This window comes from Daphnia pulex, chromosome 1 (genome assembly GCF_021134715.1).
Source record: "Daphnia pulex isolate KAP4 chromosome 1, ASM2113471v1".
NCBI lineage: Eukaryota > Metazoa > Arthropoda > Branchiopoda > Diplostraca > Daphniidae > Daphnia > Daphnia pulex.
The window spans coordinates 7,017,779-7,044,961 of record NC_060017.1 but is presented as its reverse complement, the minus strand read 5'-3'; the positions used below and the strand labels follow the sequence as shown (position 1 = coordinate 7,044,961).

Genomic DNA, 27,183 nt, shown 5'->3' with positions numbered 1-27,183 from the left:
TCCTCTCCGCTGTGGCTCCTATTGTTGTGTGTGTTTCGCCCGCATCGATGCGGAGGAGAAGGACGACCGACGCTTGTTTGCTCACATCTCGTCCTCATGCCCTACCCCCTCACCCCTTGCTGCTTTTCCATCTTGTCTATACGGGAAGATATAAGAAAGAAGAAGGCCATTGTTGCCCCCGTCGCTCCTTGGCGAGGGCTTAATCGCCTTCATAAGCCAATCGACGGAGCTCTCGGTGGTCGCTCCAATAGCCTTTGCTCGCTGGCGTCCCTCGCATCAGCAGGTCTTCTTTATCAATACACTCATCGATAGAGTCGCATCTGTGTAGTGTACAGAGCTGGGTAGAGAGAGTGGGGCATGCATAAGTCAATACGTAATATGTGTCTGTGTCGTCTGCGACGACAGATCTTATGTGCGGACGACGATGAATGTAAAATATCAAATAGAATTTCCAGCCATCATCATGTTTGTCCACTGGTTCAAATGCCACACAGAAAGTCAACAACTTGTGCTCTAGAGGTTACAGTAGTAGTATAGCTAGTCTACCACACACTACATGCTGATGGGGAGCTGTTTGCAGGTTATAGGCCTATAATTCGAACGAACCAAAAGTTGATTTCTAAATGTCACTAAGGAAGAGCTAGAGCTGAGTTTAATCGAGTATGAATGTGATACATAAATTGGATGTGCTGAATTTGGATAAGTGAACTGTGGCCAACCCACCCTCGACGGGATTAAAAACTCTGAATTAATTTACAATAGTTAACATCCTTCGTGTGTTGTGGGAGTGAGCGATAAAAGATTCACTATTCTGTATGAGGACTGATCGATTTCATAATTTGAACAAGATATTGTATTTTAATTTCAGACTGGTGATTTTACTGTCCGTTTTCCTCAACGCTATTATCATAATGGCCACTTCAAGACGGTTCAATGTCTTTTATTGCCTTGGATAGCGTGTGTAGATAAACTCGGACAGGAGTGCACATAATTAATTGTAACAATAGAACTAAATAATTGTATGCCATTCAGTTAGCTTGATGGTGATACCGATGCTAATCTGTTCCTGAAAAACTAAACGTAAAATGCCCATTGGCAATTTAAAAAAAAATAACAAGACGAATCGTACGGGCAGTTAGCAAGCTCATAGTTTAGAACTTCTATACAAGCAAACCAGCACCAATATATATCAATATGAAAGTCACAATCGATGGCAGTCAATTAAAAACATATAAAAAGAATTCCTCCTTCGGTGAAAAGGTTGCGTCCTTAACCATAATAATTCTGGAAAAAGCTATTAGCTATCAAATGTCAGAGACTGAGCAAAAGGTTTATCGCATAGTTTAAATAGTGAGCTGTGTAGCCATTTACGTGATTTATCATCGACACTATTTGTGTTACAGGTTGGCACAGTTTCATGGGCGTTAAGAATAGCATCTAAGTACAGCTTGCATATTCAGGGTTGATGAGGGGAATCATTTCATATTCTGAGCTCGGGGCCCAGTTAAGTTGAGATTTTTGTCCATTATTCTACGATAAAAGTCTTGTGATAAACTTACCGCGTCAAATCTAATATTTACATGAAATAATGTAAAGTAGAGGGATGCGTGTAAGAAGTTCCAAGGCCTTTTAATCGGTCGTTGAATAGGATTAAAAGTTACAATCAACAACAAGATTTAATTATGAAAACATTGTTCAAATATCGTCAGCAGTGTTGTCTATCTTAAATGAGACCGCATGTGAATCGTACAGTAGGTGTTGGAAATAATTTTACACAAGCCGATGAATCTTTTCTTGAACTACATAACTCAATTACCGAATTGCCGGAATTCGAATTACCAACGGACAATATTAATCTAGCTCCGTTAAAAAGCAAACAATAATCGTGAATTCGTTGATTTCTTGACCCGGTCTCGCCCTCTTCCACTTTGTTTCCCGAAACGAATAGACTTCTTCTTCACTATTTGGCACACCCAAAATACATCATCAACACTTGAATCGCCGTCGGCCGTTGGACGTCACCGTTAACACAAGAAAATTCAAACTTAATGTCTTCGCGCTCGCTACTCGACTTTGTTTTGCGTCGACAAGTGAGTCGGCGGAAGCAAAAAAGCAAAGAAGCTGGTGCTGTATGAAGTTTTTTTTTAGCCTACTCCCAAGTCCCAACGAACCAAAGCTGATTTCAGAATGACTTCGTCTTTTGTGTTATTACTGGCTATCAAATGTCAAATATTGCGAATACAAAGTTTAACACTGAAGATCGCAAAATTTTAAATAATGAACTGTGGTGACATTTAGGTGGTTACCATATACCTTTACTGATTATCATATCAACACAGTTTCACTGACGTAATCAAAAGTGTGAAAGTTAATTTTTCACAACTGAATTTATAATGCTACATGATTGATATTCTGAGCTCTTAGCTCGTGTAACATTTAAGGAATGTGAAACATTCAATTAAATCCTGGAGTTAACATACAGATGGTCCAGATTTCATGGTGGGCAGTGATGATCTATGACATCAGAACTTGAGAAGTCCTATGACGCCACCCGTGATCTTGAACTGGACACCGGAAGTCTGTATCAGTCTGTTAAGAAACTCTTGGATTATAATATCGTTACTATTTATTATAATCACCAACATTTTTTAAGGCATTGACAACACTGAATATCGCTGGTCAATTTGCCGTTCAATAAATGGTGCCACGTGTGATTCATAACAGAGTAGTTAGTAATACTATCATCCTAGCTGATGTACCTTGTCTTGTACAAAATAGCTCAATTTTAAATTACAATGTGTATTATTAACTTTAACATCTGTGTTAGTAGTAACTAACGAAAAATATGTTTCCCTGTTGGCTGCCTAGAGGGTCCTGGAGTGACTAACTGTGGCAGTTTCGGATTTAAAGTATATTTATCCGTGAGTTTCGTGAACATTTTACTTTTTCTTGAGAGTGGTAGGAGAACTTAATTTGATGAGAAGAACTGTTTACTATTAGATAGGAAAATAATTCCGATCCTTCCGTTTTGTCGTTTTTGCGCGGTTTGGATTTGAAGGGGGGTCGATTTTTAATTTCTATCGATTTCTAAGCGAAGCGTGGCTAATTAGAATATTAGTGTCGTCTGCTCTCTGCTGTCGTAAGTTTCGTTTTGTTTTACAAAGTTTTGAAAATGAGAGTTGAGTGGAGACGCAGTTTATTAAGATAACAAGGAAAACACCAAAACGAAACGATAACTTTTTACGTAAACGTGGCTGCACGAAAAATAGCACAAAAATAAAATCACAAAAATGTGGTCATCGTGTGAAACTAGGAATCTTTTGTCATGGCTGTGGCTCCATGCTCTCCACTCTATTTTATTAAGCAGGTAAATAATACTAAGAATTCACAATTTCACATAAATTATTTTGGGAACTTAAATAGAAGACAAACTTGTTACACATTTGTGAAACATTATTTAGTTTTTGATTATAGTATTTATCATGTGGCATATGAATGCAGGGCTTGTATAAACTCATGTAAACCTTTAAGTTTTTTGCACCATGTTACCATTTCCTTGGTCCAGATTTTAGGCCTGAGCCAGTCGTCACAACAACAAGATGCCAGTTATGCTTGTGCTGCTGTTACCCTGTCATCAGCAACAATCTCATCATCATCTCTTGGGTAATGACTTTCGTTACTTAAATTACTCCTGCAACCTGCTGGATATATTTTAATGATGCATGACCTGCATGAATGCAGTGTATTACGTGGAAACCATGAATTCTCCTGTTCATTCAACTGTTTTATTTTCAACTTTTCTTTACTGATTTTGTAAACATTTTTCGTAACCCATTTTTTATTTTTCATTTATTAGATAAACAGCAGCCCAGTTGATTGGAGAAATTTCCCTTCTTTAAATATCCTCTGTCCTTGTGTACACCCATGTGTGTGTGGGTGTATTCACGAGGACCCCCTTTTTCCCTATCCTGCCTGGTGTGTTCAACTCTTCAGGGAATGGATAGATGCCTGGCTGTATTTCCCAGGCTTAAAGGTAGGAAAAATCTATCTCAACCTTCCTTTTTGACTAGTTGGGGGGGGGCGTTGATTATGAATCGTTCATAGCATGGAGTACGATTATTCCTGAAATATGCGTTTTGACTTTTTTCTCTTTGCTGTTTTTGTTGACTCAGTAAGGGATCAGGCTCGGTTTTGTACCTTACAACTTTGTCTGTGGGTAAACGATCAAGTTTGAAATTTTTTTAACTTTTTACACTTGAAGTAAGAACTGGAAAATTGTATGGCCAAGAGGTACCTGCCACCACACCGGCACCTCCTCGTCTATGGCTGCGTCAAAACAAACAATTATCGTGAATCGTGAACTCATTGATTTTTAGACTCGACCCCGCCCCCTTCCCCTTCGTTTCTCCAACGAATATAGGCTTTTAATCTTCATTATCTGGCACCCATAAATAGGTTGACGTCGTACGTCAACACAAGAAAATTCAAACTCAACGTCCTGTGCTCGATACTCGACTTTGTTTTGCGTGGTGATAGGATAGGAGCGATGGCGAACCCCGAATATAATATTTTGAATGACAACGATGGGCTTGGTCACTGTTTATTTGTTTGTGCCTAAATTATCGCGAAAACCACATTTTTCCCCCATTGAGAAAACACGGCGACGCCTTCACGCTCATTCAAACGGCCCATTTAACATCCACATCCGTCCGTTTCCCCCCTCACACTTAGTCGTATTTTATCCAAACATCATTAAGTTGACTGGGAGCCTTTTCTGTCGTGTTTGGGTCAATAATCATCAGCGGTCAGGAGTCTGGAGCAACATTATACAGACAGCCTTGCGATGACCGTTGGTGTTTTTGAAGATTATTCGATGGCCAGTTGGCGTTCGTTTAAGCATCCAGCTAAAAGTTCCCCCCAACATAATAACGCCAAACGTTCTATTATTCGTCCGCGTTTTGATTATTCCGGTTCTCTGATTTATGTATTTACACAGGGATGATGTCCATACACAGGAAAGATATTGTCCAGTGTTTGGGCCGGGCATCGACGATGTTGATCCACCTGGTCCACTTCTCATGGTCCACATATATTTATAGTTCTCCGGATCAGAGAGTGTGTGCAGCACAAACTTGTTTCCTCTCGGAAAAAAATAATGTCTTTCAAACTCTTTTGACACTCGACGCCTCCTACTCCTTTTTCTATATAGCTCCGGGGCTCCTGCTGAGCTGTCCCACCCTGCCCCGCGGATAGTGTGTATACTATGCCCGGCCGTTTTGCTATGCTCGCTCTTGATCCTCCCAACAGATTTTTTTTTAATTTTATTTTAACGCGTCGGCGGCGACAAGCAGTCTGCCGAGACGCGTTGGAAAAGTAAAAGAACCATGTTCTTTTGGGGTTTGTTTTTTTCTTATTCTCCCTCCTCTGCTTTTAACTTCCCCCATTCATCCGGATAGAGATGACCAGCTCCGCCTTCTTCAGTTTTCTCTCAGAAAAGAAACAAGTTGATGGAGAGGACATAGTCTTGTTATAAGTGTAATAGCAACTTCTCCGCCCTCTTTCTTTTTTGTTTTAATGTTCCAGTTTTGCGCCTGTAGGTTTTCTTTTGGGGATCCCATTTACTTTTGCTCCAGTTGGAAAGATCACGTTTTTTGTTTTATGGAAGAGCCCAAACCAGCCTTTCACCTATGCATATAGAGCGCAGTTGGTACTACACTGGTCCTACGCATACATATACATAGATGACTTCCATATGTTGGTGTTGGTGGCTAATTAGGTTTCCGGTGCTCGCCCTTTACGCTACTACAAGCAACAGCCTTCTCCTTATTCCATCTGAGGAGGAGTTTTGGGTTGTTCCACACTCTTTCTTACAAAAATGTACTCTACATACGCACGCAGCAGAGAGTTCTGTGAGTGACTTATTCGCTTTTCCGTTCCGCTCGAGCTGCGTCAGATATACACTTTTCTCGGTACACACACACACACACATGCATGAGACGCGCTCTGCCGCCTCTACGCCGACATTTCAATTAACTTTGGATACAACGAACCCTGTAGTCTCTTCCTTTTCTCGATTTCATATTTTGAATCCGTATTCCGTATGTTGAAAAGACCGCCTCTTGTTTCACTTAGACTTTTGTTTCAAGAGAAGGAAAAAGGGCGCGAAATTTGAAATGGGGAGTCGTAAATCTCTAGTCAGCCCGTTACACAAAAAAACCAAAGGTCGACAAGGTGGACGCGTCCACTCTTGTCAAGTTATTGTACAACAGGACAGTTGCGAAGATGGCACAACAACAAGGAGAGGAAAAAAGTGAACTCTGTATATTGATCCGGGTCTCAATATACGGTTTATTACGAAAGGCAAGACAACGATTAACTTTATACGTAACTACCATACATGACCGTACAAGTTAGACAGACATCTTCAGCATCTCTAGTAAGCAGGTTTTTTATTTGTTTTATTGTTCTCCGAAAGATCGACACTTCAATTTATTTTTTCATTTTTCCCCTCGTGATGGTGAAAAACTTCTCTATCGCCCCTCTCTCTCTCTCCCTCCTCCCTCCCACCAACTGGAAGATTTGACATGTTCAATTGTTCTCGTCACAGTTATTGGAGTTTGGTTCCAAGCTTTTCAGCGCATTATATAAATACCCTCGTCGATATTTATGAATTCAGCGCCCTCTTCTTTTTCTCCTGTGCCACCCCTTTCTCTTTCTCTATGGCATACAAAAACCCTAGACTCTATTCACTCATCTATTTATAGTGTACAGTTCATATCAAGAGCGACTATATACTACTCCAGTGTTTGATTGCTCCGAGACTGGCTGTCTGCCTGCCTGCTGGTGTGTGTGTAGTATAGGACAACGTCATCAAACTCTGAATCATCAGTTTCTTATATTCTCATATCGTCGAGCTTTTTTTTTCTTTTTATTATTATTGCCGAGCCAGGCGCATAATAAAAGCGGTTGACAGAGTTCCTTCTTGTTTGTCTGAACCGTCTACACACCGTTGGTTTGTCATGTATAAAGTGGGAAATCACTTTTCAGCACAATTTGATTTTTACGTTCGCTCTTCTTCTTCTTTTTTTTTTGTTCAAATAAATATCACTTTCTATTTTCCCCGATTTTCCCGGGGAAATAATATATCGTTGACGGTCGCAGATGTGTCGACGATGGCCAGCAGCAGCTCTCCACCAGTCAAAGCGCTGCTGAATGTATAACATGAAGAGTATCGGATGATGGAGAGCAGAAAAATGGGAAACTCTTTGGCTATCTAATGTACACACACACACACTGCTGGTTTTTTTGTAGCCATCAAGCGTGAAGAGTATCTTCTCATGTTCGCTCTCCATCGACTCTGCTGTCCTTGTGAGAAAACGATGGGCCCACCAGAGAGTTTGGTTTCCCTCCTTTATACTTTTTCCAAAAGTTTTTTATGAACCACCAACTTTAATATGGCCAGCGCGCTCACTCTTCTACATACACCCCATGTGGGATGCTGTGAACCCCATGGAAGATCTTGTTCCTATACTATATATGCGCACAGAGAAAAGAAGCTGAGCGTTGTATGTTGTCCGTGATGAGGGATCTTCTTTCGTCTATTTTTTTTTTCTTCTTTCCCCCCACGTCTTTTCCGTTCCTGGTAGACAGCCTGTCGCCAGCAGAGAAAGTCGCCGTCGGCGTGTTATCCTCTAGATGGTTACGAAAAAAGAACATCCGCGTCTCGTTTCTCTCTTTAAAAAGGGAAAACTCGTTTTTATAGTCTTGGTCGCAATTTTCTTTTCTTTTTAGTCGTATTTAAACTTCCCGCCCATCTTTTGACAGTGTAGGACATGGATCAAAGGCAGAAACGCCGTTTCGGCAACATTTTATAGGCATCCCAGAATCCCCGTGCAAATGTTTTCATGTTTGAAAAAGGAACTTTGACCATATTATTATGGGCATTTGATAATTTATGAAGCCGATTTCATTTGGTTACGGTAATCTCGATGCCAGGTTAATTATAAAAGCAGATACATTACAACTCGTTCCATCCAATAGCAATATTTATATTTTGGCAGTTTTCACCAATCGTCAAGGTAAAGAAATTGCTCGTCTAATTTTGATGGGAATTGACAGATTTCCCTGCTTATGTCCTCCTACGCGGTACATAATAGAATAATCTTCAAATTCTCAAAATGTAGTTGAGCCAATCTTCATGTCACCAACAAAATAAAGCCTCCTTTTCTAAAAGAGTTGAATAAGCAAAAAGATTCAACACGGACGGTCCTAGTTAAACATCGTTCATTTTTAGACGCGTTAGAATTAGGTAGATTACTTTTAATATAAAAATGCACGTTCAATCGGGTAGTGCAGTTCATTTTTGTAAAAAAAAAAGATTGATCGCAATTTAACGAAATATTTAGTTACCAAGGAATCAATTTGATATTATTCGTAATAATCATCATAGGCACATTTTTCAAACGCATGCTTATGGAACGTTCTCGACTTAAATTAAACGTTAGCCTCGTTAAATCGCCTGAATGAGAAATCCTATGATCCCGTTTAGAGAATATCAGAAAAGTATAGCTTCAATTTAACTTCTTTCCCATCTTGAACTTTGTAGAAATGAAACAGAGGCCGTCAATCTGTTTTGACAATATTTTATAGGCATCTCAGAAGCCCCATGCAAATTTTTCAAATTTGAATAAAAGAACTTTGACCCCATTTTTATGAACTTAAACATTTTTAGAGATAATTTAAAATTGACTTTAGAAATCTCGATGCTGATTGATGACCATAACAGATTAAACACAATACAGTTTGATCTATAAGCCGCATTTATATTCTGGCAGTTCTCACCAGTCAATTACTTGCATTATGGCTCGTTGGAACTTCTTGATTGTTTAGTGAATTGCTTGAACCAATTTACCAACTCACCTATCAATTCCAGACGAGAGACATACCTTGAATAATAATTAAAATAATGCTCCGTTATATAAATGTTCAAACCCTAAACCCTTTAGACAAGGTAAATACTATATAATCATCGTTAATGTTGAGTTACTTCAGAAAATTAAGATGTAATTAGAATATAACTATGCAAATTACAATAAATAACATAGTTCATGCTTGAAAATAAGAATAAACGCAATGAAACGAAATATTTAGCTACGAAGTAATTCATTCAGTATTATACGTAAAAATCATCATCGGCGCATTTTGAAACAATTTAGTCAATTTGGTAATGAAACGTTCCCGACTTTAGTTGGCCTCGTTAAATCGCCTGAATGAAAACATCTTAAAAAAGGTAAAGCTTTTCGTTGGAATGCGTGTATCATCAGAGTCAATAAGTGGAGCGTGAATTTTGACATGTTGGCGTCAATTTCACCCCAAAAAAAGGTGGGAAAGAAAGAAAAAGAGATAAATGAGACCAAAGAGATTCTTTCTCTTTTGTCGTCAATTTTCACGGCTCCGTGTTTTTCTGTCTACCCAGAACGTAGTGTAAAGATATTCGTGTATTATGCACATATACGTGTTTTAGGTTGACAGCCGATCCTTCTCTCGTATTCCCTCCTCCTCCTCCTCCTTTTTTTTGCGGTCGCTTATTATGTCATCCATCCTGTTTTGTTGGCCATCAGATTCCATCCAATTACATTACAGCCCCCGCCAGCTGCCTTTGCTGTGCAGAGATAAGCGGAACGTGTGCCGCCGCCGACTCTACTCTCGCGCGGGTGTCCCCCTCCATCTGAACCTGCCGATGACGAATGTTTGGCCGCAGCAGCGGCAGCACGAATTCCGGCTCTATTAGGTACATATCGCTATCCGTAGTGATATGCTGCCATCATCGTTCATCGTTGATCAAAAGAGGCGGATAGAAAAAGCGCTATCAAGGTACATTTATTTATAGACCCGAGAAGAAGAAGAAGAGAGAGAACAGCACAGAGTATAGGACACGCTCGAACGGGTCGAAACGACCTATTAGATTATCGGCGAATCGGCCCGGCCCCGCAACCTTTTTTTCCGCACCAGATGACGACTTGAGCCTTATAACATCATCAGCACATCAGAGAGCCAAGCAGCCTCGGCATCATCAAATTTGTCCGACTGCATACAGATGATTGTTGTGTGCGATGGCATAGACGTAATCCCTCTTCAGTTCAGTTGGAGCCCCAACCGCATCAGAGCGGCCCACCCTCGCCCGCTCAACCGCTGCGCACTGTGTATTGTAGGCCAGCAGCAGCAGCAACTAAATATAAAAGCATTCGTCTTTATTGATGGATGCCCCACAGAGCTCTCCGGATGATGCCCGTCTGTCAGCCTGCTGACGAGGCCCACTGGTTTTTCAAGAGGTTTATTTTTTGCGGCTCGATTGTATAATGAAACGTCATCTCCTTTTGTTCTTGATTCAGTTTTGATTCCTTTTTTCCTGCCGATTTATATGAGCTAGAATGGATCTGTAGCCGAAAGAATGGCGGATGCACGTACTTTACCTTCTGTACATGCTGTGAAATCTTGTTTGAAAAATGCGCGCGTAAACACACATGGGGCGTTGTCCGGATCAAAAGGAGCCAAAAAGGGCTCGGCTTGATGACTAATAAAGGGCCACTTGGACCGGTATGGCGTCATCATTAACTATACTGGCGCTTCTTGGAGAAAAAAAAAAAAACAATTCAATGCGCGAATTATTTTTTTCAAAATTCCCAACGGATTGAAAAACAAATTGTGTCACTTGAGTTGCACTAAAGTTTTACTATCTTCTCGCTCGTGTGTTTATATTTTTTGTTTGCACCTTTCCCAGAGCCATAACTCTACCGATAGTGCCTAAGGGAAAATGCACGGGAATGTATTCGAATTAAAGCAACACGTTTGAGATAACTAAATAGGTCGACGAATCGTTATTGGCGGTTTAAAAATTACACTTTTGAAAAGTGAACAGTCAGCACACATGTTAAATATTGGAGCACTTCGTAATTGTATGTAATGCACGAGTCATATTCCGTATCACAATCAATATTTACCGCCCTGTCTCTTACAATCAGGAATGGCTCATAGAAACTTTATTATTACGGTATTAAACTTCCGTTTCGATTATGCATCATTACTGTATACTCGATAGAGAGGCAGGTGAGAACATTTCAGTGGCATCGGCATCCTCTCTTTTCCAATTCCATTTCTGGTTCCACATTTATACTTGTTGCTACTTGCTTGCTTTCTGCCTCCCGAACTTTTATGAGCAGTACATGAGCGTAATTTCTAATAGGAAAACGAAAAGATATCAACTCACCATCTTCTCAAAAGTAGATGATAAATGTACTCTGCGTTAAACTTTCATAATCTGCCGTGTCGATGCCACAATGAAATCAGTTTGTATGCCAGTTACGCGAGATTTTTAATTAACAGAACTCATTTTCAGAAACTGTTGGTTGTCGGCGTAATCAAAATTTGTTTATCATCCACATGAAATAAGTAGGGCACTGGGCACCTTTTATTCTGTGATCTCGCAGGCTGGGCGGCACTCGTTTAGGCTAATAGCAAAGCTTTCAATTACTTTTCACTAGTTTCCTTGCCTCATTACTTTTCCTAGTTTGCTCAATTCAATCTCTACAAAGCCGCTTTTCAAATGCCGTAAAAAACCCCATAAAACCAACTTCAACTCGTTCATTGGTTCAAATATTTTGTTTTGTTAACCTGCTGCCCCTTACTTCCCCATGCAGAGCCATAACTATACCGATAGATCCGAAGGGGAAATGCACGGGAATGTATATGCGAACTAAAGCGACGCGTCTCAGAAAGCAAACTAAACTATTAAATGCGTTATGGCGTTAAAAAAATTACATTTTTGAAAACTGAACTTTTAGCACAAGAACAAGAATTTTGAGATATGCTATAACGCTTTGTAATGGATTTGTGCTATACCAAATTATTAACACTTTTAACTGAGCTACTTCATACACTGAAGAATCGTTCATAGATATGTTATTATTATGGATTGCTTCTCTTAAAATTTAAGTTCATATCTATAATCACTAATTGTACCATGCGGTTGTTGTCTAAACATCGAGCTTCCATTCGATCGATATTCATTCACGAATGGAGCCCGCACACGTAGTGTTTATAAGAAAAATCGTAATTTCACAACAAATAAAACACCGAAATCAATCCATCATCTTCGTAATATTACATGACAAGCTTATTATACGTTAAACCTTGCGTGCCGGCTGCGTTGGTGTCAGTTAAACGTCAATTTGTCTACTTTAACGCAAGATTGTTATAAGAATAGAACTCGTTTTTCAAAAGATGTGCATTCCCGCGTCAAAATTTATCTTGTGAAATTGTGAATCCAAATTTTAAATTGAGGGAGGAACACTCCGCTGCTGGGCTGATACCATTGCTGACATATAATGAATTTTCGATTGCATATTAGCCCGTTCGACAGCCTATATAGATTATAAGAAAGAGAAAAAACAAGAAAAGAGCCTTTAGTCAAATTTCGCGTCTATCGCCTTAACACATTAAAGCTAAAGGAAACACACAGCAGCCTATCATCCACTCTAGATTGTAGGCGAGGAGCTTGTGTCGAAGTTGAGTAGAACCCAAAGAATAATTTTCTATACGACAGTTCCGTACCGTGCGCCGCGCCTCTGCTGGCAACTTCCTTCCTTTCTCTCTATTCCATTGAAAAGGCTACGCCCATCCTTCCCAGCGCTAGGACAACCAATGGCCGTTTGATTTGGCAGCTGCTCTGCCTTTTACCATTGGATCGACAAACCGCCCCTCCCACACCCCACCCCATCCGAGGGAGAGAGGTACAACCGAGAGCTGTAAAACATGTATACACACAAACATGTATATATATACACAGTATACACACACACACACACACACAGGGAGAAACAAAAAAGGGGGTGGGAGTTTTGGGTGGGTACGGTACACTTTTTTGGCAGGAAGCGCAGCAGCAGCAGGAGCAAGCGACCAAACCGAGCAATCAAAAACCCGCTGCGCTCGTTAATAGACCGGCATTATCTGGCTGGGCTCTCCACGCAGCTGACCGGCTCCTCTCGCTCTCTCACTCTCGCCGGAATCGCCAACGGTTTATATACATCGTCGTATATACTCAAGTTTTCTTATATCAGTTTGCTGCGATTGTTTGGTTTCACTCCGCAGTGTTAGTTTTTCTTTCCACACCAACATTTTATCTCGACATTTTCATTTATTTGGCTGGTGCAAAAAGTGTCATCCATCGAATTTCGATTGTGTCGTTTCAACTATTTGAATTTGTTTTCGCTACAAAACCCAAAATTCGTTTCGGTGTCGATTTGCGACCAATGTGCCAAGTGATGAACGATGATCTTGGGCCCAAACGTACGGCCAATCATTCCAGCCATCCATCAGTCACTTCGTTTAACCATCCGCATCAGCACCGCCACCACCAGCAACAAATTAACAACAGCAGTTCGCTCTCTGTCGCCATGAACGGGCACGGCAATCTGGTGATGAACGCCATGTCTGCTGGCCGGCAGTCGTCTTCAGCTTCCCACCATCACGGCCTGTTTGCCGCCAATCACTCGTCGATGATTCCGCTCGATCTGCGGGGAGCGGCCATCGGTGGCAACGGCAACAACGGCCTCGTTCCTCCGCCTTCTTCCGCTTCGTATCCGGCCAGCGATGAAGGCGACGCCCTTGACAGTGGGACTGAAGAGAACCACCACGAAGACTTGTGCGAAATCAACGTCGACTCGGACGATTCCGACGACGCCGGCGAGGAGATGGACGACAACGACGGGCCACTCCACGGCCACCACAATTTCCCGTTTCCCTTCGATCCGCACAGTCCGTTTCTAGGCCAGGCGGCGGCCTTTTTCGGAGCCGGCGGAGGCGTTGCCGGAGGACTGATGAATCCGGCCATGACGGCGGCGGCGGCCGCTCAGGCCGAGTGGTTCATGCAGGCCGCCATGGCCAACGCGGCCACCATGAGCCAGCAGCAGCAAATGCACCAGCAATTGCCCTCCTCCCATCCGCATCCGGCCGGATCCTCCGACATGATGTCCAGCCACGGCGGCAAAGCTTCCCACAGCAAGTCTTCCAGCCGCCATCACCAGGAGAAATCCGGAAAGGACCAACACAAGGACGGAAAGAGTCACAACAAGAGCCACAATCGGAGTTCCGGATCCAGCGACGGCGAAACCGGCGGAAGTGCCGTCAGCGGCAGCGGCGGTGGCGGCGGCAAGTCGAAGAAAAGCGGATTGGTCAAGCCGCCCTATTCGTACATTGCGCTCATCACCATGGCCATTTTGTCGAATCCGCACAAGAAGTTGACGCTGAGCGGAATCTGCGAGTTCATCATGAACCGGTTCCCCTACTACCGCGACCGTTTTCCCGCCTGGCAGAACTCGATCCGGCACAATCTCAGCCTCAACGATTGCTTCGTCAAGATTCCGCGCGAGCCGGGCAATCCGGGCAAAGGAAACTACTGGACGCTGGACCCGATGGCCGAGGACATGTTCGACAACGGTTCATTCCTGCGCCGCCGGAAGCGTTACAAGAGACAGCAGTCGGACTTTTTCCGCGATCCGGCAGCCGCAACGGCCGCTTTTCTTCATCATATGGCCGTCACAGATCCGTACACTCACCAGGCCTTGATGGCCGGGCATCATCATCCGCATCATGCGGCCATGGCGGCGGTGGCAGCCGCTTTCCCGCCTACTCCTCTAGCTACTCCGCAGGATCGGATGCCCCCTACCCAGTCGGCATCGGTCAACGGACCAGCCAACGGACCCGGTAATTTCTTGCCACCGTTCAACTTGAGTGGCTTGGGTCTTCCGTCGGGTTTCTCACTGCCTCCGCAGCAACATCATCCGCACAACATGGGTCATTCATCCGGCCAGCCACAGCATCCACTAGGCGGTGGCTTCCATCCCAGCCCATCCGGCGGTCAGGAGATGCAGCAACTTGGCGGCCAATTCCAGGCCGGCAACAACATCCTCAAGCCCATCGCCGTTCCGGCCAGCAGTAGCAACAGCACGTCTTCTGGCATTCAGCGATCGCCTTCCATCGGCCGGCACGTTTCAAGTAAGGGTCCAGCCGTCCCCCAGTTTTCTCCGGAATCATCCGGAACGCCTGGCAGTCCGACGACTCCCAATTCGCCCGGCTCTTCTTCCGTCCCAACCGGCCGGAAGAGTGGCTCCAGCAAGACGACGTTCAGCATTGACAGCATCATCGGCAGCGGTAAGGGCGAAGCCATGGCCGCCATCACGTCCGTCGATGCCGAGCTGAAAGCCACGGCCACGGCGGCCATGTCACCGATCAGCGGAGCGACAGGTCCAGCCTCGGCTGATGGCCTACCGTCCATCGTCGAAACCGAATTCAACTTATCCAACTTGTCCAACGGCGATTTAGATAAACTGCGCCGTTTGGCCATGGTGTCCGGCGTCCAGGGCCTGTCACGATTCGCCAACAGCTTGGCTCCCGTCACCTGGGCAAGATGAAGATGAGACACTCCCCTCCCACAACTATAGAGCCTATTCCCCCCATATACTCCCCATGCTCATTTGCAATTTCTAGTTCGACAAAGCAGCTAAGCGATTCTTTTCCGTCGCAATTTTAATGTGTGTGTGCGTGTGTTCCTGTGCAAAGGGTTTTTGTTGTATACGTTGTACGTTAGGTGGGATTTATTTTAGTTGTTGGTTCTCTCTCTCTCTTTTTATATAATATCCTAAAACAACCCACTCTATACCGTTCGCGTCGTTCGTTTCGTTTTTTTTTTACAATCAGGCAAATTGAAGGAAAAATTGTAATTGCATTATTACTGTATTATATATATCAAATGTACATATTAAAAAAAAAGAAATTGTTAGAAATAATAATGGCGAACCAGTTTCGATTCCGGAGCAGGAACGCGCGCGGTTCATTTCAAAAATATTTTGATCTCAAAATTCAAACAAAACATTTTTTTTTTTAGAAAACTTATTACGACAGAACCATTGAAAATTGTAGACTAAAAAGAAAAGCAAAAAACAAGATTCTGTTTAGGCCCGCGAATGTGTCTGTGAATGATGATTGGAAAAATTGCATAATTGTTAGCGCACTTGCGCTATATATTACCCACCACTACATAGTTGTATCTATACATAATAATAACAGCCACGTTTTTTTTTTATAAATATAAATACTATACATAATTTATGTCATAATACGCGGTATACAGTTTCATTTGAAAAAACGTGCTGTCCTCCTCTTCCTCATGTGTGAGCGCTCCACCATACATAATAAATTAAATGTCTAACAAACCGTTTGCGAGCTCTCCTGTTCTCTCTCTTATATTATATCTCCCTTCTCTTTTTGTCTCCCGACCTTGTTATTTTTTTCTCCTCTGAATTCCTCCGCCGAGCGTACATCTGAAATTTTGTTGTGCACATGTTGTCAATGTCGATGTGCTGCTGCCCATGGTAAAAAGGCCGTTAACAATATACAATCCCTCTGACAAAATGGTTTAGTTTTTTTTAAATTTTGTATGTTGTTATTACTACCAAAATTATTGATATGGTAGTACATGGTGTATGGTGGTGGTGATGTGTGATTTATGGCGCAGCCTCTCGTCTTCTCTGGCGAGGTATTAGTTTCTCGCCTTGTCACACGAGAACAATATGTGCCGAAATGGTTTTCTTGAATGGAAATGGCCATCTAGAATTCCAAGTGTTAGTGTCTGTGTCCTGTACAAACAAATGTATTGCCTATACATGGGCTATCAGAGACTTGGGTTTTTATAGTTGATAGTGCTGTTAAATCCGATCCGGAATGGATATTTTATGCGTGTTATTCGGCCCACATAATAATAATAACAAGGTCCTCTCAGCATATAATCATAAAAGGCGCTCTTATAACTTTCAAAAATATGTTTGTTCATTTTCGGAAGTCAACAAGAGTTCATAATAACAAATCTACAGCATAGACGCTGGGGCGTGAAATACTAGATATAGCTTCTTCATCATCATCGCTCCCGCTCCGTCAAAAATAGATATCTATCCAATGCTGCTGCTGCTGCTGTGTGGTATTATTATGGTCTGTTGGTGGTGCTATGGACGGGAGTCATTTGTTGATTTATGTTTATGGCTCCAATCAGCCCCAGCAATCATCTCTCTCTCTCTCTATGGCGGCGAACGCCGTCTTATTATTTCTATTTGGCTTCCTTTTTCAGAGCTGTCAAAAGTTTTTCCAATGTGTGTAGAGAGAAAGAGCCCGGCGTGTGATGTATGGACCATTGACACACATACCGTACTCTATACACACATAGGCCATAGTACGTATATTACACAGCTGTACCCTCCCCTCCAAAGTTGGTTAGCTATGCGTTCCTATAGGCGGAATGCTGTCGAAGGTTTTCCCAGTGTGAAGAATGATCGGTGCGCGTCGGTTGATGATTTTTGTGTGAAGCCAACAGGAAAAATGACGGAAAACAAAACACAACAACTTTCGGTCGTTGTCGTCGTCGTCATCATCATCATCATCACGCCGAAGTCAGTCAAAAAGCAGCGGGGTCACTCGGAAGATGATGGTGGGAAATGGAGACATCAAAAGGCCCAGCAGAAAGACGAGACGAATTGATGAATGGCCGCCGCTCTCTTCTTCTAGTCGCCTTTTGTTTGGTTTAAAAACAAAACAAAAATGCGACCGACTTATGAACCAACTGATTACACACACACGGCCACTTGGGGGTGAAGTAGTGGTGAACGACAAAACGACTGTGTGTATGTTCAAAGAGGAGAAACGGATCCCGACGGAGAGAAACATCAGGCCGGCCCGTTTGTCGTTGATGAGGCGAGGCCCCCACAGCCAAGAAAGCGCAGCGCCGAAAAGGCGTTTTGTAAAAATCCAAGTTTTTCCAACCGGCTTGTTGCATGTCTGCATGTGTGTGTGTGGATTCACTTTTCCCAAGTCTGGAACAGCAGCACAGCCGTTTGTTGACATAAAAAAAAGCCAGTCAGTCAGTCAGTCGGTGGGTATAGAGTAGCGAAGCGCAGGGGAAAACATCGCGGCGCAATCGAGCAGCAAAGCCGAGTCGAACGCGCATCAGCGGCGGCGCGCGGTTTGAATGGACCAGAGGAATAAATAACTTGCGATGGTTTTTTTTCCAAAAGCTTCAGCTTATTCAGCCCGTCCCTTTTTTACTTTCTTTTTTTTTTCTCCTCATTTTGTTTCGTGTTTTTGGCCTCCGTCACCAAAAAACGTCCACGTCACTCGTTCGTGTGTGTGGACTCGTTGCTCTCCGGTTGTTGTTGTTCTTTCCCTATTTTTTCTTTCTCTCTTTCCAGTTTAAAACTTCAATGTTATCGTTTTGTACAACACACGCGCACGATCCTGGTCGCCTTGTTTTCCATTCTCTAAAATCCCGACGACGAGTCGTAGACTCTATACAACCCGTTGTTCCAGTTAGGACAAGAGCAATAGAAACAACCATAACACACACACACACAAACAACACAAGGCATGCGTGTGCGTGTGTATGTCTGCATCTGCTGTTACAACTGCGTGTGTGTATATAGGACTTCTTTCTTTTTTGATTATATATCTTAGATATTCATTTCGTTCCGTTTTCTTTTTGTCCCGTTTCGGCTATTGTTTTCACTCGGCTGCCCAACAGCCAGCCAGCCAGACAGCAACAGAGAAGTTCTCTATTTCGATCCGTTTGGGATTTTTCTTTCAAAACAAGAGACAATAAACAAACAAGCCGAGCTGCTGACATTCTTCCGCTGATGAGGCGCATATTATAATATATGTTGTGTGCATACTGGCTTCGCTTGCCTGTGCTGTTCATTTAAGTATATCAAGGCACTTTTGCCCTTCCGCCGTGTCTCGTTTCCATGGCTATTACTTCATTAGTCGACAGTCGACACAGACAGAGCAGCAGCAGCTATCGCCCGGTTGGCTATTGTGATTGCCATATACACATAAGCCAGTTTGTGTTATTGTTACGTGCTATGTACAAAGTGTTGGCCTGTGCTTATAACGTGAGCTGCACCTCCCCTCTCCTCGATATGTTGCCCCTTTCAATGTAATATTACGATGGAAAGAGGAAGAAAATTGACTCGATTGTTTGCATAGTTAGCGGGTCCGCGAGAGCCGACCGCCGGGCCTCGACCGATTCGTCTGATGCGGATTGGATTACTTCTCTGAGCCGCTAGACGACGACGGTTTACAACACACACAATCTCTCTCTCTTATTGCTCTTAATTTATTTTTCTTGGCCGGATGAGATCGGATTATATGTTTTATTGTATACACACACACACACACACTAAGGGGAGTGATGGAGACAAATGTTCAAGACAACAAAAACAAGACAAGTTCCAAGAAAGAAGGTCAGGGACTTTTGGGTTCCGCTTCATTTTACATTTTGATGCGAATTGGGCAAAAATATGTTTTCTTATAACTCGGAGCAGATTTTTGTGCGGATGCGTGTTTTAACAATTGTTAACACGCACATTTTGCGGCACAAGTTTTTCAAGCGGTTTGCGATTATAAATATTTTAAAATCAACTTTTTATTTGGCAGTTTGTAAACAAACTTAAAAAAATTTGTGCTACAAGTTTGTTGCATCTTCTAACTTTTTTTAACGCTTGCGCAATAGTACCTGATCATTCCCTGCCCAATGATTGCTGTGTCAAGGACAGAACCGGATCTACCCCCACTTGAATTTACACCCTATGGGTAGGCTATACCCTCCTCCTATACGTATGGGGAGAGGGGAGCGGGGGGAGCGCCATAGACATTAGACAGAATGGCGCCGCGCGTCGCCTATTTGAATTATACTGAATTGACTTTAATGCAGTTCGTGTAAAGCCTTAAAAAAATTCTAACTAACCAAAAAATGAACTTTGACAATATTTGAAGAGGCTACATGGTCATTTAAATTGATTTCCGATTGGTTGTACAGTTTTAACAAATAAGAATTATTTGATTTAATAAAAACACCACTCATGGTTTCGGCGGCGTGGATTTGTATAAATACCGTGACTGGACGTCATATAGATGTATTCCATACGGAATACATATACTAAAATTGGAACGATACAGAGAAGATTAGCATGGCCCCTGCGCAAGGATGACACGCAAAATCGTGAAGCGTTCCACATTTTTTGCTAATTTTTGCATTAATAAATATTCGTGAGTGAGTTGCTAACAAATTTATCGCAAAAGATTCGCCGTTCGACGCTTCCCGGCGCCTGAAAAAGAGATTTTGTTCGTCGAAGTTGTCTAGCCTGAAAGCCTATTTCCTATTTCATACTCGTGATGAAGCGCTTAAATCTTTAAAACGTTAAAAACAAGTTAGTGATATTTTTTGGTTAGGTTAGGTTAGGTTAAACAAATTTTCGTTAGCATCGTGTTTTATTGATCAAAATCAGTGCCTGACTAACTGAAAAATCTGCTAAAAAACCTTACATATGGCGGAATCCGATCGAGAAAGACGGAGACTCGTTCAGCATGAATCAAATTCACAACTGGAGATTTGAAGATAAAATTCGTCTAACCCAACCAACGTTCTGAAAAGTTCAAGTTACGGATCACCATCAACGATCACTAAGATCAATTCTGAGAAATGAAGGAAAAGAGGAACATATATGAGTCATCCTTCCCTCAGCAGAAAAAAAAATCAGTGTCCATTTTGCATGTCCGCACAGGCTCATCTTTTAAAATTTTCGTAAAGTAATTAGCAAAAACAAATGAAATTAAACGAATAACAACAGCTATTTCCTATTTGATTACAAATTTCTTGCTCGTTTGCTAAAAGTTCGTTTTTCAAATACAATTTAAAAAAAACGTCCATTTGTGGCACAAGTAATAAAATGTTTGATGATGACGTTACGGCTGAATGACAGCCATACATTGTTTCTCTGCGATTATACTATTTCAAAAAAATGAACTGCACTACCTAATTAAACGAGCATATGTATATAAATAGTAATTTTTCTAATTCTGACACGTCTAGAATAGAGCGGTGCTTAAAGAGGGGCGTCCGTGCTATTTTGTTTAGATAGTTCAATTCTTTAATTTATGGAGGCATTGTAATTCGTATTATAATTACTCGTTGGTCAGAAAAACTAGAGGAGAAAAAGAATTTTTTTTTCTCTTCTTGATGATTTCAAATCGCTGCTATCTGAGGGTTAACCAGAGCTGGGTAATCCAAACGGTAGAACGAAATGGACGAGTAATCATTTATCTCTACTTAAATGGCGAAAATTCCCATAATATGAATATTGCATGTGCAAGAAACGAGCTGAGGTTTACTTGTTTGTTAAATACTTGGTCACTGAGGTTACCCTAACCAATTAAAATTTAATAATTAAAATTGTACATGTACATAATAATGTGGAGAAAGTTCTTTTTTCTAACTAGAAAAATTGAGCATGGGGCTTCTGATATGCCTAAATAAATTGCCGAAACAGGGTGATGGCCTCATTTCCATGTTCTACAATGTCCAAGATCTGCGGGAAGTTGAAACCAAGACTTAAGACGAGAGAAAAGGTACAAAGAATAAAAACGAGTTTTTCGTTTTAAAATAAATGGATTCTACGTTTTACCAATAATGAACTGCATTACCCAATTGAACACACTTTTTATTTCAAAAGTTTTTTTTTCTAATTCTGACACTCTAAGAATTAAACGGTGTTCATATAGGGCTGTCAGTGTAGGTTGGTTTTGATAGTCTAATTCTTTTAGATATGCAGCTTTACTTTTTATTTCTCAAGAAAGATTGCTCGTTAACCTAAACAAAAGGAGTGCATTGCATGCTATGCAATAGCAACGAATTGCTATTAAGCCATACATCATTACATTCTTTCATTAGGTGTGTATTTGTTGGTGTACACGAGCAATCGGTTTGATGTTCAGTATAGGCAAATACTGCCGAAATATAAATATTGCTTGTGGAAGAAACGAGCTGAAATCTATCTGTTGGTATTTTACTTAGTCATCGAGGTTACCGTAACTAACTCAAATTTTCTTAATAAATCATCACATGTTCATAATAATGTGATCAAAGTTCTTTTTTTCAAACTTGAAAAGTTTGCACGGGGATTCTGCGATGCTTATAAAATGTTGCAAAACGGATTTACGGCATTTATTCCATGTCCTGTGCAATGTCCAAGATGGGCGGGAAGTTTTAAACCAAGACTAAGACATGAGAAAAGAAAATGGTGGTCAAGAATAAAAACGAGTTTTCCCTTTTAAAGAGAGAAATCAGACGCGAATGTCCTTTTGGTAATCATCTAGGGGATAACACGCCGACGGCTGTCATACCAGGAACGAAAAAAAAACTTTTGGGAAAGAATGACGCGAAAAATCGTGAAGCTTTCCACATTTTTTGCAAAATTTTGCACTAATGAATATTCGCACGAGAGTTGCTAACAAACTGATCGAAAAAGTTCGCTGTCTGAGGCTTCCCGGTGTTTGAAAAAGAGATTTTGTCAGATGAGGACGAGATTGATTATCTTAAAATAATTGGTCGATTTTTTATTTCTATCGATATCTAAGCAATTGTTAATAAAAAAGATCAGTCACATCAGTGTCGTCTGCATTTCGTTTTGTTTCGAAAAAAACTTTCGAAAAAAATTACTAAATTGTGGTCACACTCCACGCAGTTAAACAGGTAGATAAAACCCAGAAAAGTAAAAAATAAATAGTACGATTATTATGGGAGCTTAAATAGCAGAGTAAAACCTGTTCTGGAAACCCCAAATGTGTAAAATGTTTGTTCCTAAATCCTGACTAGCAAGCCCCCTGTCAATGCATGGCAGTCTGTTTGCACTGATTGTAAACTTTCCTTTGTGCAGATTTTAGGCCTGATCCAGTCATCATCACTACAATATCTACCAGCTTATTTGCTTGTGCTGGTGTTGCCCTGTCATCTGCAACAATCTCATCATCATCGCTTGGGTAATGATTTGTGTTAATTAATTGTAAATATTTTTCGTGACCCATTTTTAATTTTTAATTTAGAACAGCATCCTGTTTTATTGGAGAATTTCCCCATTCTTTAAATATCCTATGTCCTTGTGTACACCCATGTGTGTGTGGGTGTATTCATGAGGACCCCCTTTTTCCCTATCCTGCCTGGTGTGTTCAACTCTTCAGCGAATGGATGAAGCACTTGTGGATGCCTGGCTGTATTTCCCAGGCTTAAAGGTAGGAAAAATCTATCTCAACCTTCCTTTTTGAATAGTTGGGGGCGTTGATTATAAATAGTTACAGAGTATGATTACTCCTGAGCTAGGCGGTTGATTGGAACTTGTTGTTGGTTTTCACTTGCCGTTTTTGTTGACTCATTTTACCCCGTCAATCCCATTTTACTGGTGCGCCCTATACTCTCCTGTATGGGCATTTTATTTTCTAGCTGTTTTGAAGGGTGGCACAGCAACACCACGGATGCAACAGCGGTTTTGACACCGCCGGACTTTTGACATGTGAGAGTCATCGATGGACGCGTAGTGTACGAAAACGAACAAACTCGAAAAGAGCCCTCGTCGTTTGTTAAAGGCAGGCAAGCCCGAAGAAGAGTGGGGTGGCAATACAGCAAACGAAATATGTCCGTGCCTTATATACATATAGGAAAGGAAAAGAGAGGGAATATATAAGGATACTCTCGGAGAGTGTAGGTGGGGAGATATGGAGCAAAGCGAAGGAGGTGTTGGGTTGTTCCGATTCCAAAGTTTCAAATGGCCCTCCTCTCTCTCTCTCTCTCCGATGTCGTTCATTTCGACATTTTCCCTTGGCTGCTAGCTGCTAGGCTGAAACACGGAAAGCTCGTTATGTAGGTTCCCCCCTTATATACAGTCAGGCAGTTTGCTTTAGCTTCTGTTGCACAGCACAAGGCAGCTTATAGGCATCAGGCCCCGTTGATGGTCTCTACACTCACATACAAAATGGGCGGTGAATAAGGGACGAGAGGCTGCTGTGGCAGCACAGCAAACTTGATGAGGACGACATGGATATGTTGTTTTTTTTCCTTCTCTCTCTTTTTCTGTATGTGTGTATGTAGGTTTTTCCTATCTAGACCTCAGTTTGAAACGACTCCTCCTCTTTCGACTACTGACTTTTTTTCGCTCGTATTTTTCTTTTCACATTTGTGAAGAGAGAAAGACCCCACGGCCCCAGTTTTTCGCTTGTTGTTTCTTCTTATTCCCAAACTCTTAACTCCCTTTTTCCCTCTTTATTTTTCTCTCCAGGGATAAATGACAAGAGTTTGGGAGCTTAGAGACCTCTTGAGTAGACCCTGTATAGTATCCCCCAGCACTGTATGGCAGTATATAACGACTGCAAGTCCATAACTTTTCCAAGAGTAAAAAAAGAAAAAGGGACATTTGAAAAGACGGCGATAAATCAAGGAGAATACAAGTGAAGTGCAGGGAAACCACATCGGGACACGTTTGAAATCCGGACGTCCGGGATTCCAACAAAAAATTTCATGTCCTTCATTAACTGTCAACCGTACAGCCTATCAATTTTGATTTAACTTTGAACTCGACTATAACTTTTATGGAGCAATTGAGTAGCTATAATTTTTGAATGATTTACGTCGGTCGTCAATTGTCGCTTTATACCGTCACACCTGGAACCTGCCAATCAACAAAAAGGGTTATATAGCGGATCAACTTGCGGATAGATTGAACGCTATAGGCAGCTGGCAGCCAGTCCGTCAATTCGGTTCTGTTTCCCATCTTGCTGTGCGTTTGTTGTATATGACGGACTGGCCTCCCATCCAGTTGATGAATCCCAAACATTTTGTTTTGGTTTTGTACGTTTGGCTTTTGCATTCTTCGTTGTATGGCGGAATTCAAAAAGAAACTCACACACCGCTCCTGTTTTAACCTCTTCCATGCCAACCCCCTCTTCCAACTCTCTCTGATAAGTACAAATAAATATATATGCGGCATAGGAAAACAAAGCCTGTCTCTTCTTTTTCTCCGAGGAGACCACACGTGGATCGTTTATGGTTATAAGGGATGTAAACGACCTATATGTACCCGGAGCTTCAACTTTTCTTTTTTTCCTTTTTTTTTCCCGAGCTGCTGGCTCTCTTCTCGCCGTGAATGCCAGTGTGTGTATATCTCTTTTGTTGCTCTTGGTGAGCTTCCAAAGTGTACAGCTGCTCAGATCATCAAGAAAGAGAGAGAGAGAGAGTGGCAGGGCCCTATAGAGCTATATCCTTGCGTGCTTGTGTACACTCGGTTCTTTTTCTTATATATTTGTATATACACACAGAGAGCACACACACACATTCACATACAAACACTTTCAAGTTGCTCATTCCGAGTTGCTATACGGGCCATTACATCGCTCTCGATTGTGTCTCACGCGCGGGAATATTTGAAAAATGCAAAGGTGCGCTTTAAAGGTGGAATGTGTCAGCTAGCAAATAGAGACAAATAGGACAAGAGGAAATGATTATTCGTCTAGCGCAAATCGAGTCGGGTTGTTTTGTGTATGTGTAAAACACATGTGATAACAAATGATATTGGCCAACAACTGCTGATGCGCGCTTCGCCATCTTTTCTCTCTTTTTTTTCTTTTTGGCTCTGGTAGACAAACAGTCGCCGACTCGGGGCCTGAAAACAAACGACATACGATGAGGACCCCCCTCTTGTACTTGTCTCTCATCTCCGTTTGTAGACTATACGCGCCTATATACACGTCGGCTTGATTTAGTGCGCACTCTTTTTCCCTTTTATTTTTCACAGGAAGTCGCCAAGCTGTCTGACTCTCTCTCTCCTTCGTCTTTTTTTTTCCACCCTTCTCTGATGTTAACCCACCAAAGGTCTCTCCCCAGCATCTGCCTATGGGTGGATCTTTTTTTGACCGGACCGGGGGACTCCCATGGATGCTGTTGCTCCGCATTCTTTTCTTCCGGAGCGCGGAAAAACAACTGAGAAACTATCCATCAATTCTAATAGTTACCAACACACATTTACAAAAGAGTGTAGGGGATGTGTACACTTGATTCGATTCTTCCGGTGTGGAGTCTATATCCAGTCCACCACACCGGAATGCCGGATGGCCAGGGGGAAATCGCCTCAATTAAATTGTTTTAAAATGGTTAGGAATTACAATCGATATTATTTTTCGGACGTAAAAATGCAATTGGGGTTACGGCAGGGTTGGTTATAGCGTGTTCTTTTACGTACACATGTTGTCTGACATAATAAACTCGAGTGACATGGAGAAAAAAAAAACGGAAGATGGGCAAGTTGTATTTTCCTATGTTTCATGTGTTTATGCTATGAAATCTCTTTAACGGAGGGTTTTGAAAAAGAGTTGAGGATGTGGAGCTGACAGCGAAAGGTTTCGGATGGCCAGCGACGGGAAAAAAGAAAAATCCAAGAAGAAGAAGATATGGGGGTGGTCCCCGGGATTGCTGGAGATCCCAGCAGCTGTGTTGGTCTGTTTCACACTCTCTCGTCTTCTCTCTTTTTCTTTGGCATTGCCGACGCTCTCTCTCTGCCTGCCTCTCTCTCTGCTCTTGTCGTCTTGTAAGCCTCATCATCATTTCCCCCCACGGTCGGCCCAGACAGCTTGGCACCAAATTTTTCTTGTGAGTTTCTTATAGTGCAGCCCCCCCCTCGCCCTCATTCGACCTCTCAACCATCTTGTTCTTTTTCTTCTGTGTGACTTGACTGCCATCACACACATTCTCCATCGTTTTGTGTGTGTGTGTGTGTCAGGGAAACACCACACCGACCCGAGTGCTATGCGGATAATAGAAGATTTGTGTACTCGCCTTTCCGCAGTGAACATTTTTTTTCGCTCATGTGGACTGTTATAACTAGGCGAAGACAATATAACACATGACTCTGTTTTTCCGCCGTTCTTTTGGTGTATCATTTGTCCAGCCTTTCCTGTTAGGATACACCAAAATGCATCAGCCTATGCAAAATTCAACTGTCAAGTTCTATTTTTTGGGGGGAGAAAATTCAGGAATGCGCTTTGCGGTGGTCTGTATTGTTGAGAATTAGCGTCCAGGATGTGATGATGTAGGTCCATTATGTTTGCGTTTATTACATGATTGCGTCTGAAAAATTTCGTAGCGCGCTGGGAAATGTTGTAAATAATGACGTAACCAATGCGACGACCCGGTAGAAGACGGAAGGAAACGCTGGGTAGAGGAAAACAAAACAAGGGGAAAAAGAAGAAGAAGACGAAGAGAGGATGGTG

General features: G+C 42.1%; 2 protein-coding genes, 1 long non-coding RNA gene and 1 other non-coding gene across 4 annotated transcripts in view; all 4 read left to right on the top strand.

Moving 5' to 3' along the window:
• The first annotated feature begins 3,139 nt into the window (after positions 1-3,139).
• Positions 3,140-7,115, top strand: LOC124196872. The gene is made up of 3 exons (XR_006875858.1): positions 3,140-3,367; positions 3,566-3,663; positions 3,857-7,115. It is a non-coding gene; the product is annotated as an uncharacterized LOC124196872 (long non-coding RNA).
• A 5,846-nt stretch (positions 7,116-12,961) lies between these two features.
• On the top strand, positions 12,962-16,467 carry LOC124196861 (forkhead box protein G1-like). Its single transcript, XM_046592102.1, has one exon. It carries the CDS (start codon positions 13,308-13,310, stop codon positions 15,465-15,467), a length of 2,160 nt encoding a protein of 719 aa, XP_046448058.1. The 5' UTR covers positions 12,962-13,307; the 3' UTR covers positions 15,468-16,467.
• Positions 16,468-20,009: 3,542 nt separating this feature from the next.
• LOC124200682 lies at positions 20,010-20,115 on the top strand. Its single transcript, XR_006877349.1, has one exon. It is a non-coding gene; the product is annotated as a U6 spliceosomal RNA (small nuclear RNA).
• A 2,418-nt stretch (positions 20,116-22,533) lies between these two features.
• The window catches only part of LOC124196808, a 40,504-nt gene continuing 35,854 nt past the window's right edge, over positions 22,534-27,183 (top strand). Inside the window, exons 1-3 of the mRNA XM_046592053.1 lie at positions 22,534-22,624; positions 22,809-22,911; positions 22,975-23,160. The gene's annotated coding sequence lies outside the window, so the exon portion shown is untranslated. The remainder of the gene's footprint in view (positions 22,625-22,808; positions 22,912-22,974; positions 23,161-27,183) is intronic.